Here is a 22,282-nt window from a genome sequence, read left to right as displayed (position 1 = left end):
GGGACTTATTTTCACGTAGATGAAGAGCGAAACAGAATATGGATAAAGTTAACTAGAGGCGATTCACACACACACAAAGGAAACTTTACGTTCAATATTATTTCACGGTTGGATAGTTCACGGAATTCCAACGTGTAATGTCAGTGCTCTTGATGTTGGACACGCCGAGTAAAATTCATTATTCCTTTATGAGTATGGTAATTTGGTTCATGGCTATCTAGCCAGAAATGTATGTGACGGTGGTGCGAGCTCATTTTCACGCGTAGTGTACCAAACGGTCAGATTTGCAATTGGTGGATTTGCCTCATTCCTACACGAGACCATCTCATTTTCTCCACGTTTGAATACCACGTGTTGTTGGCAGAAGTGTTGATACCAATGTTTAATATTTCATGTTTTGCCATTCATAAAATGCTGGTTTTGATACCATAGACAGAGTCTATATTGTGCGTGGTGTCCCATAAATTCGTAAATATTTTAAAAATTCATTAAAAAAATTGAAGTAATTGGTATATTTGAGTGCATTTTGCAAAAAAAGTTATTCTAACGACAGCGAATTCTTTTTGAGAAAAAAGGGGAAAAAAAAAGTTTAAATTTCTATCGAAGAAGGTACAGCATAAAAACTCCGTGTGAAGGTGATTGAATCTCAATCTTTCTTCAGTCTCTTATGTGTCCGAAACATTCGTAAAACTTCAGCCGGTGATTCATGTCAAATTTAAGGTAAGGTTTTCACTTAAACTTCCTTTCCGCATTATAATGGAAAACCGTTGATCCTAGAGGCATCTCTCCAATTAATAAAAATATCCAAATAACGTGGAGAACTCAGATACGTCATTCATGTTGCAAGGGGTTGTATAGTTGACAAAATTCAAAAAAAAAAAAAAAAAAAAAAAAAAAAAAACCTTGTTATAAATTGTGTTTAAAAACCAAACAATAGAGCTGTTTACTCTATATCATTTGATGTCAACAAAGAAAAGTTCACGTTCCTAAATGCAATATTTGAGATATTTTAATTGAAAAATTGTAAATTTGAGAATTATTAATTGGGAAAGAACAATTTCTCCTCAAATTGTTCTGATCTGATGGACAAGGCTCCTTTCCTTGATTTTTATGCTGTTGTTTCCCGATTTCCCTCCACGTTTTGAATTCAAATATATCTGTGACTATTGTACTTAGAAACGTGAAATTTTCTTTTTTCACCTCAGGAGAATCAGAGCATCAACTTTACAATTGGATTTTTTAAGATTCAAATCCAATTCCATTTCATTTTATACAGGGTATCCGTATAAAATGTTTTTTTTTCCTTAACAACTATACAAAACTCTTGCAACATTAATGGCGGATCTGAGTTTTCTACTTTATTTGGATATTTTTTTCTAATTGGAAGTATGTCTCTAGGACCAACGGTTTGCCAATAAAATGTGGCACGGGGAATTAAGTAATCACCTAGTATGTCTATTTGTTTTGACCGGTAGTGGAACCTGTGCACGTCGAGGGTATATATCATTTTTCCCCCAGAAAATTATACAGTTCGTTATAACGACCATGCGGTATCCCAACCGTTCCATCATAGCTACAGCTAATACGAGTCAAATCTAAATATAAAAGTTCCGCATTTGACTGTTGCATGAAGTTAAAGATTAAAATCTGTAAAAGCCTAAAAAAAAGTCAAGAGGAAATTTATGTTCAACAAATATTACGCAGAGGAGGTACCTAAGTAGTTAGATTAAACTTATACCAGAGTTCTAATTCTAAGAAATATCAGTCAAGGGAAATTAGGTAATGCCCCACAGAGATTGTAGTACATTAGGCGAGATGTCGATATGCAGTATAGAATTGAATAAAAATATTGAGATCAGGTGCCCGAGGCGAAATCAGCCGAAGAGACGGGGAAAAAAAAGCCAACTATTCTTAACGATCGATCTTAACGAGCAAATGCCCTCCGTCTCCACCTCTGACTAATTCTCTCCCATCTGCAAGATAATTACACCCTAAAGGCTTGAACATCTCCGTTCACGATCACTGAGGATACTTATAATCAAATCTCCAGAAGTTTCTCTCAAGCATTAAGAAATGCGCTTCCGTGCCTCATCGTCTTACCATACCCGTTTCGAGTGCCTAGTGCCTTGTAAAGCCACTCACTCTACATCTCTTGAAGTAGGAGATGGTCGATAGATGGATGGATTCCCAAAGCTGGGCCATTAGACCCCCCCCCCCCTTCAAGATGCATCTATAACAGCTCTTCCCCCCTCTTTTCTTAGCGCTTCAGGCTGAAATCTATGGAGTAGTTTGATCGGAAATATTCTTGTTTCCACCATTGTGGTTTTTTTCTTCTGTAAGAGACTATAATAACTTTTTTCTACTTTTCGAGAGTTTTTAACTTAAAAACAATCTCTTTTTATTTATTTTTTTCATTGTGAACAACTACTTCACTATATAAATAAATATTTCCACATAAAACTCAAAAGGCAAAAAATCTACTTTTTTTACGAACTGCGTTTAATTTTTATATCGTACAGAACAGAACACAACGAACATAGCATAACCAGGCTTGCTTTGTGGCTTACACGATATAAGCTCATTGCCCTAGAGGACGTGGTCCTACCTGAGTTACGAGGAGAAAAGATAAAATTAAACAAATACAAATACAACGCCACAACAGGCAAAATGCCCAACGAGGTGGCTAAGAAAAATTGGGTCCCTAAATAGTCCCTTATAGTTCTTGGGTGGCTGAGAAAAATTGTGGGGGAGGGGAATAATTGGGGTCCCTATCATGGGATCTAAAGGACACTTAGTCACGTGTGTGCATTCATGCACAATTACAAAAAACGTGTGAGGTCAGATATATAAAGAAGATAGTCAGAATATACGAGTTCGAAGGAGGGGGGGGGGGTTCTATTTTGGGGTACCTAGAAGACCCTTAGACAATATGCATTCAAGTACGAGATTCAAAGTTACATGTACTGGTATGAATTATATGCACGAAAGTGCGAGACTACACAAAACACAAATAACTGGGGGAAAAAAAATCGGTGGCCCTGGTGTAGGACCTAAAGAACCACGAGTCATATACATATAGATAAAATTTCAAAAACACTGCAAGATCAGGCATAGCGAAAATAGTCAGGTTATAGAAGGAATCTAGGGAACCCTTTGAAAATATGCATTTCAATACGAGATTCAAAGTAACATCTACAAGTAGAAATATTGACGTCACAAGAGAATAAAAATAAATCGAAGGCCCTGGCGTGTCACCTAAAGTACCCCGAATCATGTCGATTCATGCACGATTTCAAAAAACATGTGCAATGTCCGGTGTACACAGAGTATTATACTGCACAGAAAAGAAATTCCCCATATTTTTATAGGCAACACGTTATTTTGCCATCCCACCGAGATATCGAAATTCGAAATTCTGTGAGCTGGGAAACAGGTCTGTACAGCTGAAATAAAAGACAATGTGCTCCCATCTGGAAAAAAACAGAGAGTGCATTTTGTGTAAGACTGAAATTTGTAATTCTTCGCGAGCATCTCGGCGCTCATCAGTGTTAATCGACATTGAATCTCGGTACTCGATCCTAGAGCTAGGCACCCGTCCCCTACCTAAGACCGAGATCTCTGGTGTGGGCCTCATCTATAGTGAATTTATATAGTGTAAAAAAACTAAAAAACATGAGATTTTTTTTGTCGGGATTCTGCGCTAGAGCCCTGCCAGCCCCTACCTTTGTAGGGGGGTGGACGGTTATGGTGTTAACTTAAACCATTCAGGATAGATGCTTGATTTCATACTACTCAGATGAAAACACTCTGTATGATTCAATGATTAGCATCATGATTATTTCTGTTAAAGCATGCGTCTGAGTTCATATGTACGGAGCTCTTATTCTGGTGGTTGATATAATCAAAGTTCTTGATTCGTGAATATGCCTCCCAATAGGTTGACAGGGCTCCAACATCGTGAGTCCCAACCATAAATTCAAACGGGAACGGCACGGAGACCAATTGTCCACATCCCACAGTAAAGTCTCTAGGCTGAAATCTTTGGTGTGCCCCCTAGGTCAGACTCTTCACGGGCCCTTATGAATCTGTGGTGCGAAAAATACAAAAAATAGAATCACATCTGATGATAATTATCTCGGGGCCTCGAGCAGGAGCCTTAACAGACCCACCCCCTTACGGGAGAGCATGCAATCCCAGTATGTTCATCGTACTTCTTTTTAGACGTATCAATTGTGTTAGAATTCACGATCCTGGAAGTAAGCTATTCCGTTTGTTCACAATCCTCTTGGAGAAAAACTCCCTGCGACACCACAACTTGGAATTGACCTTTACTAAACGATACTGGTGTCCCCTTGTCGAAGCAGTTGATTGACGCTGTATTAGTAACTCATGGTCCATCCTATCCGTCTCGTGGAAAATTTTAAACATTTTCTATAAGTAAGCTGCTTGATATTTCCGAAATTCTATTTTCAATTGTATTTTTACGTGAAAACGGATTAAAAAAATAGATAGAAAGACTCACATATAATCCCGGACAGATGCAAAGCAACTCACTGAAAACAATGTTATTAGCGGGTCCGACTGTAATCCTGAATCGTGCATGCTATTCGTAAGCATTTCTCTGAGAAATTGCTTATTGTTACATGACAGGAAATTTTGATTTATACCTAAATATAGGCTGATTATATTTAAAAATCCCGTATACTCTGGGTAGTTTTTTTCAAAAACAACTTATCTGAATATAGCCAAATTTTTAGGATATCTTAATGCGACCATGGGAAAGAAATTCATGGAATTAAACAAAAAGTAGTTCAATTTTCGACTACCAGGTGAAAAGTGGAAATTTTTTAATTGAATTTTCCTTTTTTCCATGGTCCATACAACGTATATACAAGTTTCGATGGAATACCTCTATCAGAACGGGCGTTTCATGGGTCTGAGCAGTGTTAGTAGACTGAAACTACTTAGGCCTGTGTAGCATCCGTTCTGGTAGACGAAAATTGGTTCAATCGAAAATTGGTATATACGCTATATGAACCCATGGGAAAAAAATTAAAATGCAATAAAAATGCGCCACTTTTCACCTGGTAGTCGGAAAAATTGAACTATTTTTTTTTTTATTTCATGAATCTCTCTTCAATGGTCTCATTAAGATATCCTAAGAATTTGGCTGTATTCGGATAAGCAGTTTCCAAGGAAAAGGTACTCAGAGTATGGGAACTTTAATTATAATCACTGTTGTCATCTACTTCTATATTTGAGGAGAATGTCAGTTTTGAATGTCTGCCTGCTCTCTGTCTCTCTGTAGAGAGTTTTTTTTTTTTTTTTTTTAACAGGAGATTTCCCGCTCCCTCCGGGCTAGTATTCATGCATCTAAATTATAGTTCAGCGAGCTAGCTTTTTCTACAATTCGAGTGTAAACGATTCAATAAGCATTCTCTAATCAGTAAGAATGAAATCGGGATGAGCGCTTCAACGCTTACATAAGGGGCTTCTACGGTAATCCAACCTATGGTAATACGACACAGACTTGACAACTAAAATTTATTTCGAAAAAAAAAACCAAACCATAATGCACGAACATGTTAATTCCAAGCCGTAAAAACCACTTTTCATTGCCTTGAGATCACGTTAAGTTCTTCAATTACCTAATAATTACCTATCCAATACATTTTTCCAAAGTATTTCCAACTAAAAATTAAAATTCAGGTTTACTTCGCTGTAATATAATTCATGTATAAAATTTGATACTTATTAGCTTTTTAGTATTATAACTCTTTTCTTGGTGCAGGTAACCCTCTCTGGTTCAATGTATTTTTGAATATACATATTTTGGTAATACATTTTTGGTAAAAATTCCCATTATATATAATTTATTTTCTCTTTTTTTTTTGTATTTTAGAAAATACGCATTTTTTTAGTGTCATTTAAGTACAAAATACGGCTATATAAGTAAAATAATTTTTTTATCCCAAAAGAGTTTATTCCTTGCCGGTTCATTTTTAGAAAGCTGCTGGTATTTTATTTTTTCAGAGATTTATAAAATCGCACCAAAAAAAATGAGCCATTTTGAAATAAAATCCAGGAAAACAATTATCCAATTTTTTCTAAGCGAGATTTTATCTGTTTATACATGACATGACAATCAAGAGAAGTACATTTTAATCTTTATTAACCATTTCAGCTAATTAAAAATCCACTCCAATTAATAAAATTGCTGTGTTGATGCATAGTTTCAATTAAAAATATGGTAAGAACATCAGTTCATATCCGTTCCGTGTAAAAAAAAAACAAAAAAATTCAATGCGTTAAAAATAAAAATGCGTTTTTATGAGAGTGCACTATAGAGGGTTAAGAAAAAATAATGATTTTTTTTGTAAAACCTTTTCATTATAAATTTTCATGTTATTTTTTTATTTATTATCAGCTCCAAAGACATGAAAAAAACATTAAAAATATCAATTACAATTTCCATTGTTATTTGAGTCTTCATTCATATTATTATTTTTACCAAAAATTGCAACAAAAAATTTTCATTACAAGCGGCTTTTTCCACAACATTAACACTATCAACTCTCTTGTCGTAATTTATATTGGATATTCGATTTCAATCGTGAAAGTCGGAGATAAATTAGTAGGTTTTTAAGACATTTTTAAATAAAATCTTACGAAAAATACGATAATTTGAAAACACTTTGAAAGACATAAAAATTAAAATTCATCTGTGAACATCACAAGTAGAAATGAAACCGAACTAAAAACTTTCTAACGCTTGACAGTTTTGTACAAATACAGTGAAACAAATGGAATTTTATTATTTTTCTTTCCAATGCAAAGTTAGTAGTTGTCATTTGACCACGAAAGAAATGTCATCCCAATCTACGTAAAGAACCAAAAAAGAAAAAGAACCAAAATTACCTCGAATTCTTAGAGAAATGCGATTTTCTCTCTCTCAACACGTAGCATTAAGAGATATCCATTTAATGAAATCGTCCGCAAAACGCACCATTTTGTTCATTTAATGGCATTTTCCCCATCGTAGAAATGACCCAGAAGAAGAGGGAAAAAAACCAATGCTCAAAAATGAGTAAAATCTCATCCACCCGTAGAAATAGCTTAAGAGAATGACTCTCTGTATAATGATACAAGTTTTAATACATTTGATATACTTTCTTTTATAGATATAAGTCCGTGTTAAAGAGTATCGTATAAACCTAGTATATCTACTTTAGACTTTTCAGGATTTTATAACCATTAAAGAAAAACGACGATGCATAAAAATTTAATTCTGATGATTAAATCAGAGAAAATCCACTTTTATAAAAAATTGTTCTCTTCGGAAAGTAATTTATCTCTTATTTTTTATGTAGAAAGAATTTATTCCTTCAACTTTATACATTTTCAGAGACATGGAGGAAAAATTGAGCGTTTTCATGGATATTTTTTTTTTTGTTCTTTTCTATGCTAATGACAGTTTTTAGATTAAATTTCAGCTTCTATCGATCGATTCAGTAGAATATCTGTTTCTCGAAATTATGGCTTTTATGAGTGAAGTATTGATTTCTTTTTTTTTTCATGAATAAAAGTAGGGCATCTATAATATCCCTTAAATTATGCGGTGTTTCTCTCCGTTCAAAATGTGTTTTTGCTGGTATTTTTGTGGTTTATGAGACTCAAGGGGCATCAAAATAGGCAGCCAGTCGTTAAAATAAAAATCCAGATAGGACTTGATCCAAATGGTACTGATTTTACACACGTTGTCCTGTATGTCAATCCTTTATCTTATCAGACATTCATCAGGTCGTAAAGGTATGGTTCTAATTTGAAAATTGTTCAAAATGCTTTAAGAATGTGTTTCGGTTTGTACCAGTTTTGAGAGCGAAAATACAGTGCATCATGAAACAAGAAATCGATTTTTTTTATGGTCATCTCTGTTCGCTAGCAATTAAATTTTAGGAAAGAACAGAACAAATGAAGCGATGCCCGTTAGTTTATACTGTTCTTTTCCAACTTTTCTCCGATTTTTGATATTTCAAGGATAATACGAAATCGTCACTTATCATAGAAGAGGGGCTGAAATAAAGAAAACCGAATAAAATTGACTGAAAAATGAGATTCAATGGGTACTTAACAATGAAAAATAAAATCTTCATAGTTTGTTTCAATAGTTGATAATGGTGGTGTGCTACAATCCATTCACATGCACATTACAGATGCAATCTTCCTTTTCTGCCCCAGAACAGTCAACATGACGCCACAGAGAACAGGGCATACATTATTCGAAGACCTTTTCTCTTCTATATATTCCAAACCTTTCTGTCTTGAAGAGATATTCTGGCACAGCTCAGATGATACTTATAATATTACTTATAGCCTGGCATATCATCTTTGAAAATATTGCGTTCTATCAAACAGGAGACAATGTAGAATAGAGCTAACTAAAAAGTGAGCACAAAACGATACAATGCAACTCTTGTCATGTTTATTGGGCTGGTTAAAAATTATTTCGCACTCTTCCAATTACTAATAAAAAAACTTTTGAAAACTTACCTAAGTAAATTTCTAGAAGTAGAAAAAACAAATCTCCTCCAATAGCAATCTTGATGATGGTGACAACTGAGCGACACTGGCACTGTAGGATCACGGAAGCACTTTAGAGAAGTTTACCACAGTTCCATTTGGCAACCACACCTGAAGGCGTAGAAAACCCGGTATTTCATATCACCTTACTATTCCATAATCCCCTCACTTCCTATATAGGAAGCTTCTACTATCGGAGATTCGTAGCTATCGATTCTGTGTCGAATGGTTAATATTTGCGTTTCCCATTCTGGAATAGAGTGCGCATCCACAGCCGGCGTATTTCTGGTAACCGGATAAAATAGTGTCAGTGAGGTTGAAGTTTCCGGACTTGTAAACATTCAAGCATTGGTGAGCATCGATGAAAACGGTGTAAATATTTTTGCAGAAAACTGTCAACACTTTTTTTCACATAAACCAACAGTTTGAGAAGCGTTCCGAATTTCATGCGAGAAAAATTCAATTCAGTATTTGACAGTTATTTCCCGTGCGATTCAAGATACTGAGAAACGATAAAATGGTTTGAGAAATGCACATCTTTAAAAACCTCCCTACAATAATGTATATTAAATTTCTATAAAAATAAACTACAAGATAATCTTCAATATAAAGTTGTAACTCCCATTTATTCTGTCTTAAACAGTGGAGCTTGATTGATTTGAATTTTGGATAACTCGATCTTTTAGGAACTCTCCCCTTCACTTTTCTATTTAAGTTAATGTTCAAATTTCTTATTTGATTCGACTTTTTTTTCAAATATTTTGGACAATTCGAAGTTGTAGGGGAAAAATCATGATTTTAGAGTTTGAGAAAATGCAATCAGTTGGAGAAAATCTACATGCAGTCAAACGTTGATTCTCTCAATCAATTTGTAAAATCTTAATTATCCAGGGCTATTGGCTGCTGACCAATTTATTAAACAGTAGGCTAAATATTTAAAAACTAAAGTTAAAAAATTCCGACTTTTCGGAATTTTGGCGTACAATGAATGTCGTTTTTTTCGACCTTAATTTCTAGGCTCGAACAGCCATGCTAACGTTCTGTCCGTTGAGCAACGTGTAAGGAATTATCGGGCCAATCCTAAGGAGAAACTCAGAATCTTTTTGTAGGTATTTTTGTACTTTTTGTCGTTCCAGCGTGACGTCCAAAAATGCATGCGTTTTTTGCGATTTTCACCCTCTCAACGTGGTTTGTGACACCATGTTCCATTGCAATTTTCGTTCGTCTTGATGTCTACTAACAACCCTCTGAGTTCGTCGGTCCAATAACAGAACACCCTGTATTATATACAATTTGATTTTCGTTGGATTTATTGTTTAGCAACTGGGTTCGAACACTCATTTTGATGATCAGCCTGAATAAATCCGCCAAAATTGTTTGGATGAGGAATGCCAAAAACGATTGTCAGTATTGAAAGAATTTAAAATTATAATTTGTAAATTTTTAGTATTCTATTTTTATACTTTAATATGATTATTTCAACATTCTTCAGCCGGAATACATCAAAATTACGTACCACTAAAAAATATGAATTTTGTGGTTCAACTTTTCTGTAAACAGATTTCTTCAGAACAGTTTCTTCTAACAAATTGTAATGGAAATAGGCTTCTTCCTGATACTATCTCATACCATACAAATGATTAGCGAAATTCGGGAAACAGTTTCGTAACTGATGATATCAGTAAGTGGTTTCTGTAAATGAAGCTTTGAGCACAAGGTCAGGAGATTCTACAGTGATGCCGATTCCAGAACGGTCGAAAATATAGCGATTAAAATCAGTCATTCATTCTACGTGAATATTGATGAGTAAGATTCAATTTGTAGCCATTTTACGAATCCAGCATAGATTTGGTATTTCGAGTTTTTGATGATTCGAACTTTTTTGCGGTTCCGTTGAGATTCTTCTTAACCAGGAGTTCGATTATATTGCATTTCATGACAGAACGAGTGAAATTTCACCGCTGAAAATAAAAATAAATCAATATTCATGCAATTCCTGCCATTACTGTTCAGTAAATCGATATGACGATCAGAAATGATATAGATACTTTATTGTTCTCTTCTCTTATAGATCGCATCCATTTGCAGAATGGCGGATCCCAGCATCAATTCATCTTGGATCTGAATCCTCATCTCAAAATGTGACTTTAGAAGAGGAAAGAGAAATAAAACCGAAATTTATATAAGTTAACACCAATTCGTGAGAGTGTGTGCGTGTTTTTGAATCCGTGCCAAAAAGGAGAAAAAAATAAAGGAAATAAAAAAATAAATCAATATATAGTTTAGACGCAATACGCGTATTCTTTGTACGTCTTTTGCTCGTCCATCATGTCTTTACTCAGAAATGCTCATCGCCCATATTGCCATCTTGACAATGACGAAGACAGATTCCTCTACAGGCATCATAGGAAAGCGCAGAGGAAAAAGAACAGACTGCAAAAGTTTGCCGAATTTTATGTTTTCTTATTATTTATTTTGATATTCTGCATATGTAAGATAACAAAATGCGTCATATGAAATTGATATTTTATTACTAGAATTTTATGCATCCCGAGATACATGGTAGATATCTGTATTGAAATACTTATATTTCCGCATACAATGTTATTTATGCCAAATTTAATAGGAATTTTGGTTAGGTTATTTTAGACATTTTTTATAACTTTATAGATATTTGAATTAATTATCAATAATAATATTCTGCGCTCATTTTTTGATCTAGTTAGTTAATAAATGTTCGATAGCGTCATTTTGAAGATTAAAACATTCATATCAGAATTTTGATTACGTACGGTTTTTACATTACTGAATGCATTAATATGAGAAAAGTATAAAATTGCAGAACTTGAAAATAAGATCTAATCAATATCAAGTACAATCAATATCAATATTTTTCCCTTCTGAAAATAGAGTATTCGCCCATGCTTCTTTACATTTCTGACGTAAGCAAACATACAGGGTGTTTAAAAAAAAGAGGCTTATTTCTAAAAAGCGGTAGAATGCATTCAAATAATCTATGTCTTTAAATGTATATAACACAACTATTTAGACATCATTATACAATTATATGAGAAATGATAAAATTGTTTGCCAATTGCAACAACTTGAAACGCTGTGGTGGTCGAGTGGTTATAGTGCCGGACTCGTGATGCGAGGATCCGGGTTCGAACCCCACAGTGGTGGTCGGCTGAAGTTGGTTTTCTGTGGTTCCCAACTTCAAGGCGCAAATGCGAGCCGATCTCCCCGTTAAAAAGTCTCGCCACAGAGAGCAACAGTCCAACAACGGTAAATCATTCAACCATAACACTTCACTCATAGTTAGTAAAACTGGGGGCAGATGACAGCACTACACATAACAAGCATTACACAGAAACAAACTTTACGTCAGGTTGCATTACACGTACACGCACATTCGCGCATGTACCGATTCGTTGGGGGGTTCCGCGGGGGGGGGGGTGCATGTGCGGTGTAGCAGTAATAGGTAGGGGCTCGGGGATCCATGATGTTCTTAAGTCAGCCACCTCGTTGGGCAATTTGCCTGTTGTGGCGTTGTATTTGTATTTGTATAAAAGCAACAGAATTGCGACGACAACGCCTCATGTTCTTTCTGCTAGTAAACTGAGTATTAGTAAACGTAAAATCTGTTGACTGCTCCATCTGGGATGGAGGCGGGGTATAGATGGTAGAACCTAAGTATTAAGGTCACTTGATTCCCTCAAGAATTTTTTGGGAAGAGCGCCCTCAATACTTTATGAACTTACAAAGAAATGCACGTACCTCCCCTCTCTCCGCGTACTTTATCGAATTCCTCATATACGAAAACATTCTGGCATCTTTAGTAACCCTTCATTGTTTTGCGTTATCGTAACCCCTGAGTTGGACAGGGCTTCACTTGATTGTCGTGGAGCAACTTGAATTCCAAAATTTTGAAATCATTGAATAAATAATAATCAATGTATATTCGAGAAATATGAATATAATCTTTTTCACGGGGTTGGTGGACGGGGAGCCCGTTTCCCTAAAAATCCTCATGTGACAATATTTCAAAGCAGGCAACCCTAGTTGTTATGACACTTGGTGTGATATAAGTAGTAAACTATCAACATTTACAGCACTATCATGAATTTTCGCAATAGCGGTCAAAAAGACTCCTCCTGTAGCTCTAATGTTAATCGCCGGGTTTTTTTTTCACATTATTAAATTATCGATTGTAACAGGCGTACATGAGTGATCATAACTAAACTCAAAAACTAGAGTAATTATAGCTAAACTCAAAAACTAGTATAATTATAATTTCATGAAAACATATTTCCTTAAAAATTTTTACTCGATTTTTAATGCAATTGAAATGTGAAAGTCACCTTTTTTGTCATTACTTATTTTATTTTTCAGATGGCTTATGTTCACAGTAGCTATACTCGTGATTGTTCTAGTGAGCGTAGTAGTAGCGGCAATCAACATATATCTCAGCAGCACCAATGATGGTGCCGTCCGGTCATTCATGGAAGGTGTTTCTGGGATGCAGCAATCTTCAGCAGCCTTCGAAGACGCCCTCGTCGTGAGAACGAACTGCGGAGAATATGTTGGGACGATAGAAGATGGAGCTTTTGTATTCAAGGTCTGCTTGATTCCTAAAGAAAACCATTATTTCTTCTTTCTTTAAGGCAAAAGATGTCCAATTACCAATCGACATTGAATTAGCTCAATCATCTAACTAATAAATATTTCGATTTCAAACACGTTCCGTTTTGATCCTGCTAAACTATTCCAGAACGAAATTGTTTGTTATAACTCCATATCGCAGGAGTGCACAACCTTTTGAATCCGCGGGTGAGATATGTAGTATTACTGCCACGATCGATCCAAAAACTTTCATACATAGGGTGGCCATATGAACTGTATTTCTTGGGACATTCTCACATTCCCGTGATTCCGGCCATCCCGACTTTATGTGTAAAAAAAAAATGTCGTGTTCCCCACCCCCTTTTCAACCAGGTGAACTTTTGAAATGACGAACTAAGATTATTTTCATGACGTAGAATCATAATTATCATAACATAATTTATCATAATTATCATAACATAATTTATCATAATTATCATAACATAATTTATCATAATTATCATAACATAATTTATCATAATTATCATAACATAATTTATCATAATTATCATAACATAATTTATCATAATTATCATAACATAATTTATCATAATTATCATAACATAATTTATCATAATTATCATAACATAATTTATCATAATTATCATAACATAATTTATCATAATTATCATAACATAATTTATCATAATTATCATAACATAATTTATCATAATTATCATAACATAATTTATCATAATTATCATAACATAATTTATCATAATTATCATAACATAATTTATCATAATAAATTATAGGCATATAATTATATTCATCTCACATATTTGTCATGTATAATTTTTTTTCTTTTTTTTTTGGTAAAATCACAATTTTACCCATTGCGATATCATTTCAACCATCGGTGATTTTCAAGATATTTTAGCAAAAATTTAATTTCCGTTGCAATTTTTTGGCTATAATTCGCAACTTTACTTGCCTTCGACCGTTTTTTGCATGTTCTTAGCAACTTTACTTACTTTCCTTTTTTCTTTTCTTTTTTTGTGTCTACAATTGGCAACTTTATTTGTATTAAACAATTTTTGGTAGTAATTGGCCACAGATCCAGATTTCCTGTATTTTTATGAAATGAATAACTTATGGTCTGCCTAGGTATTTATCATGTTTGTGTGTGTATTGATACTTTTCTACTGGAACAACTTTAACGGGCCACATTTAGCCTGATGATCGGAGGATGTGCACCCCCTGCCATATTCAAACCCTACTCTTTTCATGCTATGATTTTTTTTCCTTCGTTAGAATATCTTACATCACAAAATACACAAAATTTACATATTATATCAGACTAAATTATATTCAAAATTTATCTGCTGGTATCACCCTCAACGTCGCATACAAATCATTATGTAACTTCCGTTCACTGCAGAAGCTTTGTTTTGTTGAATTTTTTTTTGTTTTTTTTGTCTGTGAAAAAATTTATATTGTTTATTGTATCCATGAATTTTATAACATATTCATCATGAGATTCTGATGCCATATTAACTGAATCATCAAATCCCCCAATAATTTTTTTAAATTTCGTGGGCTGTAAGTGTCATTACGGGCACATTAGAATTCAATTTAACTTTTTTATAGGTGTAGAATGTGAGAAATGCATCTCCCTGATTCCATGCACCAGATATCTCCATGTTACTCAAACATTTCTGATTAAAAACTTATTGAGTATTAAATCGTTGGGCCCCATTAATTCGCTATCCTCCCGGTAAATGTATTAAAAGTTGACGCAATTCGTGCTTTTCTTTGAGAATCGGTTTCCTGTCAAACGCTTGAAGCTGGAGTAGGAAATAGTGGCCGTATTTATCGACACCAGATATCGACTTCGCCTAGTTGTTCAACAGCTGTCAACAAGATGTTACGTTCGTAGCTCTTCAAACTATGAAAATCGATACGTTTAATAGCATTTAACAACTCTGAGCGACATTTTATCGTATAAATAAATTTGAATGTGAGAAATGCATCAGTGAATTGAGAATATCTCAACAACAAGTCGATGCTGAATGAAAGCGTGTGAAAATAAATAAACATTGCTCCGGTACTGAATCTTACATGGAGAAAAATTGTTAAGTTCTTTTAATGATCGAGTTTCAAAAATATTGCAGTGGAACCTTGATGAAACGGAAAAACAAGATACTGAAATAGTATTGTATTTTAGATAGATTTGTGTTTATGAAGTTGCACATTAGAACATTAATGATCGAGGGACTATCTTTTGATTCCATTCAAGACAGGTATCTGCGTGCAATGTCCGTCTTAGATAGTTTTCGCAGTTTCTATTTTGAAAAATGCTCAAACGTAAATAAATCACGGATTTTTTTTGCGTCTTAAAATTCTTTTGTAGTTTAATAAAGATGTTCTCAGATATTTTATTATTTCCTCTAGGGTGTGCCATATGCGAAACCCCCAGTCGGACACCTAAGATGGAAGAAACCCGTGCCAGCATGGATAGACAGGAATTGGTGCTCGGAAAAACCGAGACAAAGAGCTCATAAATATTCAGTCCCGTGTTTCCAACTCAGTCCTATAACTAAGAAATACTCCGGCAAAGAGGACTGCCTCTATCTCAACGTGTGGACGCCTAGACTTGATGCCTCGGTAGGGAATTTCCGTACTCAACAAACTTACCCACTTGGGTTGAGCTTGGACTACTCATACATCTAAACTATTTCAGTTCAATTACTAAACTACATAGATTTTTTAACAACATTATTTTAAAGAAACCAAAAAAAAACATCTCTGACGGTAATGATTAAAACTTGTCATTCTTCCTAGGCAGGTCTTGAGGTAATGGTATGGATTCACGGAGGATTCTTTCAGTTTGGCAGTGGACACGATCTAGGGCTATGTCCATCCGGTAGAGTAGCCAAGGACTTGAACATGGTATTTGTGTCTTTCAACTTCCGGTTGTATGCTCTTGGTTTCATGGCTATGGAACTTTTACTCGAAAATCCTGGAATTGATGCTCAAGGGAACTACGGGATATGGGACCAGATCATCGCTTTGCAATGGGTTCAGGAGAATATCCGTGCATTCGGTGGAGACCCAGAAAAGGTAAATAAAGATAATTTCTCGAGAATAATCAGTTATATTACCAATTTTTAACACGCAAAACCTCTCTTCATGTACTGATTTCTTATGATAAATGTATTTACAGAGTGAACGTGACCAGTAATGTTAAATGAAAAAGAGTGATAGACGAGTCCAAGTGGAACATAAAACACCCTACCAACCCTCTCCTATCTTGAACAATTTTCAAGTCATAATCGATTATGAAAGAAAAATGCTTAAAATCTTAAAAACGCAAGCTAAGCGTATATTTGGAAAGAGCAGAATAATGCTCTAAAGGCACAACAATTTGATCAAAATATCTGGATTAAATGGCAAGCTGCGAGAGCTGCAAGATTGGAAATGTTCAAAATCGAATTGTTGCCAAAAGTTTTGATTAAATTCGTTAAATTTGCCAAACACTTGTCCATTCCACCAGCTTTCAAAAGAGCCTAGGTAAACCAGATTGGCCATCTAGTTCAGGAGAAATTTAGTCGTTTGTTCGCAATACATCACTACAATAAGCGTTTTTGAAGTAGATTTTCGATGAAAATTCCGAATAGGCGGTTGCAGATTTTAGCGACAATTTTCTTTTGCGGGAAAAACCCTATAAGGTGACACCATCTCTATCAGGATGTCTGTATGTAATGGCGAGCTAAAAAGTCTGAGAGATTAGCGAAGTGGAAAATCGAATTGTCGCCAGAATCTACTAGAGTGTCCACTAAGATAAACGCTGATTCCAGTGATTTATTGCAAACAAAAAGCTAAATTTCCCTTGAACTAGAACACAGATACCGTTTACTGCTGGCTCTTTCGAAAGCTGGTGTAATGGAAAAGTTTTTGGTAAGTTTGAGCGACTGGTTTTTCAAAATTCAGAATTGAATTTTTTGTGATTGAAAATTTTGGTAACAATTCGATTTTGAACTTCGCGAATTTTTCTGCCCTTGTAGCTCGCCAATAAAACCAAATATTTCGATGAAAATAGTGCCACCTTATAGGATTTTTTTTTTCACTATTTCCAAGTATATACTTAGTTTGTGTGTGTAGATGTCTCAAAAGTTTCACGCATTCTGGTTTATTTTAGACTTCACGCTTTTTTTCTTTCATAAGCTCGTATCCACAATAACTCGAATAACGGTTCCGGATAGGACAGGGTTGTTTGGTTGTTTTATGTTCGACTTGGGCTCGCCTATCATCCCCTCTTGCTTGGCAGAATAGCTCACCTTCACCTTGTACAGTGATTAAAAATAAAATAATAAATAATAACTTAATTATTAATTTTCTCTCCTATAACGTTTCTCAAGGTGACGTTATTCGGAGCTGACTCTGGAGCAGCATCGATACTAGCGTTGATGTCTTCGGGTGATGCGGCTAAAGGTTTATTCCAGTCAGCGTGGTTGATGGGGCCTACAATGACATTCAATAGGTCCTTTGAAGATTTGTCTCAACACAATCAAGCGTTTTTTCTACCCAGAAGCGGCTGCAACACAACGACATGCGTTAGGAAAATCTCTGCGATGGAAGTCATTCAAACTTACCTGTGGAAAGACGAACCGTCTTTTAGGATACGGGATCAGAACGATATACCGATTCAAGGGATATTTCCGGAGCAAATTCTCATTCTTGACGGTAACTTAATTTTTCTCCAATCTTTATATTGATTATGACGATAATCGTATCGTTCACCAAAAAATATGTTTTGGTTTCCAATAGAAATATTCACACGTATATATCTATTAGAAATTGCCTTTAACATACTTTGATAATGATGAGAAATATGAATTCTTGTTATTAGAGACCGGAAGTTAGGCACTAAAACCGGTCAAAATAGGCAGGCAAAGAGGTACAACTTAAAGCGCCTAAATAGGCATTAAAAAAGCAATTATAATTAGTAAGAAAGAGATAGTAACAAAAGGCAACGATATTTATTGTAAGAAAACTGGCTACATATTGACTGAATCTGATCTGCTGTTTCAATAACAGATTATTGTGATTGGCGTAGAAATAAAGAAAAAAAATAGGAAACGTATATACAAAAATACATAGTACTCACAGATACAAAGTCAAAAAAAGTGGTCCATACAAACGCGGAATTTGTTCATAACCATGAGCCGGAAGATAATCTCGAGACAAATAATACATTCTCGATCCAGCTTATAGCATTTTTTTAAAAAATCATCATGAAGAAAAAAAATTATAATCGGGAACGTTTTTTAAACAGGGAATTTCAATGAGTATCAGTGAAAGTTGGGACCATGATAATAAACCGTACTAAGCGAGAAAACCAACAATGGATACTTTATAAGCGGGATCCACTATATGCAATGACACCAAAATAAAAGTAGTGGGAAGTCTTTGTGGAAAATAATTTAAATAAGAATCAGTGCTTTTCATTCCAAAATTATCAGAGTGAGAATGTGAATGCACAGAAAATGGCAAATTTATGTTTCGAACGAAACGAACGTATATGCGTATAATAAAATGTTTGCCCGGCCAAGATTTTTACATCCCCTGGGAATGTCGCAATTTGTATAGCGCTGTTTCCTACATCATCAAAGCAAACTAAATGAACCCAAGAAACGCATCATTACAGTGAGCATCATGTTTTTAACGTTATTTGAATGATCTAGGCTAGTGATGGGCAAACTGCGGCCTGCTTAGAGGCTCTATCCAGCCCACCACCGATTTCAAAATTATGGTATAAAATTTCTCAATTTCAATGTTTAAAAAAAAGTCAAGGGGATCTTCCTTTTTTGCATATATAAAATACAAATGTGGGAATTTAAATAGAAACTGATTTTAAAACTTTCACATATGAAAACAAATGAATCACATATGCACTAAATATACATAAAGTCAATAAAATATACTTATTTATTTTTTCACAGTTGTAAAGGATAAACGATTGTGTCTCTATTGCAGACAACACATTCAACCACTTCATTTTTATCATAAAAGTTCCGATCTTGAATCAATACCCGAATATATATGTCCTTCCCACCAAAATATTTTATTTTTGTTTTCTGGGCCACTCCTATAAACGTATGTTTGCCCATCACTGGTCTAGGCTCATGAAAGCGGAAGAAACATCGTATTAACCGACATTTTACTGTATCCGGTTGTTTTATACGTGGTTACAACTTATCAGAGTAATAAATTATTCTGTAAACTATTGAAAAATTGATTTCTGAGATAAAAAATGAACGATAGAATGTAGAAAATAGGACTAAAATGTATACGTGTAAAATTATAGAGTGGTATTTAAAGTCAAAGATAGATGACGCTGGAAAACAAAACTAATTTATTCAGGCGAGCACAAAATCGAAACTATTGATTAGAAACAAAATGAGCAAAATAAAAACTAAAAATATATATATTTAACCGATATTTCACTGCAACAAGATTCTCTATAATTCAGTTTAATTGTAATAAATTTCATAAAAATAATAACTTAAGACCTGAATTTTTTCACAAAAAAGTGATAAACATATTCCTATAATATTCATTAATTCACAAATTAATTTTTTGAGTCAACATTGGAGGACGCTAGCAAAACTTTTTTTTTCTGGCAGGTGAATCAACATATTTTTTTGATAACTCTTTTGACTCCTTAACAAAATTGTACATAATTTTCACATATGATTACTGTTTGATTAACAGTTTGAGAAGTTCCAAAATTCCTCCTATTCCATAACCTAAGAAAATCAGATTGAGTGGAAGGAATCGGTTTCAGGAACACGTTTAAAATCCAAACCCTTCCATCTGGAGAGCGGTGTATCGAGCCTCTCAATACTAAGAGTTGGTAATTAAATTTAAAAAAAAATCTTTTGAAGTTCTCAATGATAAAACATCTACGTTCTACAGAATAAGAACTATAAAATTCATGAATAAGCATATAAAATAATATCGAAATATATAGGAATTTACGGCAGGAAAAATTCAATTTTTTTTTACAAAAAAGTTTGAAAATAGGTAAAAAACGGCATCTATGGTACTTCCCGACTCTTCATTAGCCTTTTTTTTCAAAACAGAAAAATCTAACAAATAGAGCATTTTTGTTGACGGTATCAGCCCCTCAATTTATAATTTATTAACCTCTATATCAAAATCGCGCAGAAAAAAGTTTTCAATGTTCCAAATTATGTTACCATGATTCTAATATCGTAAAAATTGTTTTTATTGCAGATGAGCTACTGAAAGTTACTCCCTTAGAGGCTATAAAACGGAACATATCTTCTGATATACCGCTTTTGATTGGTGAGTAGTATACAAATAAATATTTAGACTTTCAAATACCTGCATTTTATAAACAACAAACACATTTTCTCAGTTTATCACTAATAAGCTTCCTTCTGGATCTGATTTCTGATATATCTTTTCTTAGGGACCGGAGCTCAGGCAATCAACGTATGGCCGGGACCAGAGGATCTTCCGACTTGGGATTGGAATCACCTCCGGAAGTACGTCATCACTAGTCTGGATAGTTTCGGCCCAGGAATAAGTAGTTTGGCTTTGCAAGAGTACAACACCTCGGAATTTAATGGTAAGATGCGCGTTTCTCGTGTCCTTTTAACAAAAGTTTTATAAATTCATTTTTTTTTAATTCAGTGATGGTGCATTATTTTGAGATTTTGTAATATGCTCCGCTCTCATTCAAGAAATTTATGTTATAGGTTTTCATATATGTTTATGTTTTTCTCTCTCATAAAACAAAGTGCACTGTTACGTGAGCGGCAACTTTTCGAAAATAACGTTTAATGAAGAAAAATAAAATCAATACTCTTTCTATGGGAATTACGAAAATGTGGGAAACAAATAGTACAATGAAAGCAGTCGTAAAATTGTCACTTCTGATGAAATTCTATAACTAGTTCCATTTTTCCTTTCAGAATTTTCAACTCCCGAAGAAGTGTATTGCACCATGGTATCCGATCTGAGACAAACGTGTGGAATAAACCATCTTTGTCAAACTATTTCGGAACATTCCGATGCGCCATTGTATCGTTACGTCGTGACTTCGAAGCCTTCACAAGCGGTATGCATTCGTTACTACTAACATCGCAATATACACGGTTGTCCAGAAGTTTGAACTGGACCTGTTTTGAGAGGGGGGGGGGAACAAACCTGTTGAAAACAGAGGGAATATGCATATTGGGTGGATTTTTCAAGCTTTATAAAAGAGCTTTTATCAAACTTTTATAGTGTAATCCCGGCGTAAGAGCAAATGGCTTGAAGAATAAATAATTATGATGTCAGGGGAGGTCTTAGAAAGCACATTGAATACCAGAACGCGTGTGAGGACCAAAACAACCAACTCATTCAAAGAAACGGATTTATTCGAAAGGAAAGTACAATGAGCGTACAGCACCAGTTTGTTCAACGTTGTCAAAAAAAAAAAAAAAAAATTGAGCAGGCATGTTTCTACTTGCTGGTCGGTCTTGCATTTCGAGTGCTATCATCTCCCTCGATTCACTTCATTCAAATCACGTCGAAAGGAATTGTTCTTTCAATATCTGAAAAAAGGGAAATCTGTGATTATAAAATCCATCCGGACCAAAAACAATGTCATCATTGTTTCCCCTTTGTTTATTTTTTTTATTTATTTTTTACTTGTGAAATGTGTCGCTAAATTTATGCATATTTAAAATAATTTCAAAAATTAAGTCTGTTTTTGTGATGAGTTTTATATCAAGAAATATTTTAGTAGCTGTACAATATTTACAGTTTTGCGAATTTTCTCATTTAAAAATTTATGCGTATAAAATAGGATATTTTTTTGTGGAGTAACTCTAATAAGACACTGGGAACGGTAGTTCATGATAAACGCCTAAATATATGTAATGGATCTTTACTGAAACCATATTCCCACCACGATTCAATATAACGCCAAATTCGTTGTAGCGTTAAAATTCTTTGGACCGGATGGTGGCGTTACAACGGGGTTCGACTGCATATAATCTCGAAGAAAGAGGCATGAATGATT

The 22,282-nt window shown here is 34.5% G+C and overlaps 1 protein-coding gene across 1 annotated transcript in view; it reads left to right on the top strand.

The window, feature by feature from the left end:
• The window catches only part of LOC149078881 (uncharacterized), a 34,077-nt gene that overhangs the window by 8,003 nt on the left and 3,792 nt on the right, over positions 1-22,282 (top strand). The window contains exons 2-9 of the mRNA XM_089241071.1: positions 10,652-11,021; positions 12,973-13,198; positions 15,637-15,849; positions 16,027-16,305; positions 17,604-17,928; positions 20,485-20,556; positions 20,684-20,842; positions 21,189-21,334. Coding sequence (XP_089097197.1) covers positions 10,909-11,021; positions 12,973-13,198; positions 15,637-15,849; positions 16,027-16,305; positions 17,604-17,928; positions 20,485-20,556; positions 20,684-20,842; positions 21,189-21,334 — 1,533 coding nt within the window. The 5' untranslated portion in view covers positions 10,652-10,908. The remainder of the gene's footprint in view (positions 1-10,651; positions 11,022-12,972; positions 13,199-15,636; positions 15,850-16,026; positions 16,306-17,603; positions 17,929-20,484; positions 20,557-20,683; positions 20,843-21,188; positions 21,335-22,282) is intronic.

This window comes from Pholcus phalangioides, unplaced genomic scaffold (genome assembly GCF_987345545.1).
Source record: "Pholcus phalangioides strain wild (caught in Gottingen) unplaced genomic scaffold, Ppha-v1.0 ptg000013l_1, whole genome shotgun sequence".
Lineage (NCBI taxonomy): Eukaryota > Metazoa > Arthropoda > Arachnida > Araneae > Pholcidae > Pholcus > Pholcus phalangioides.
The sequence above is the reverse complement of the archived record's forward strand: the minus strand, read 5'-3'. Positions and strand labels throughout refer to the sequence as shown.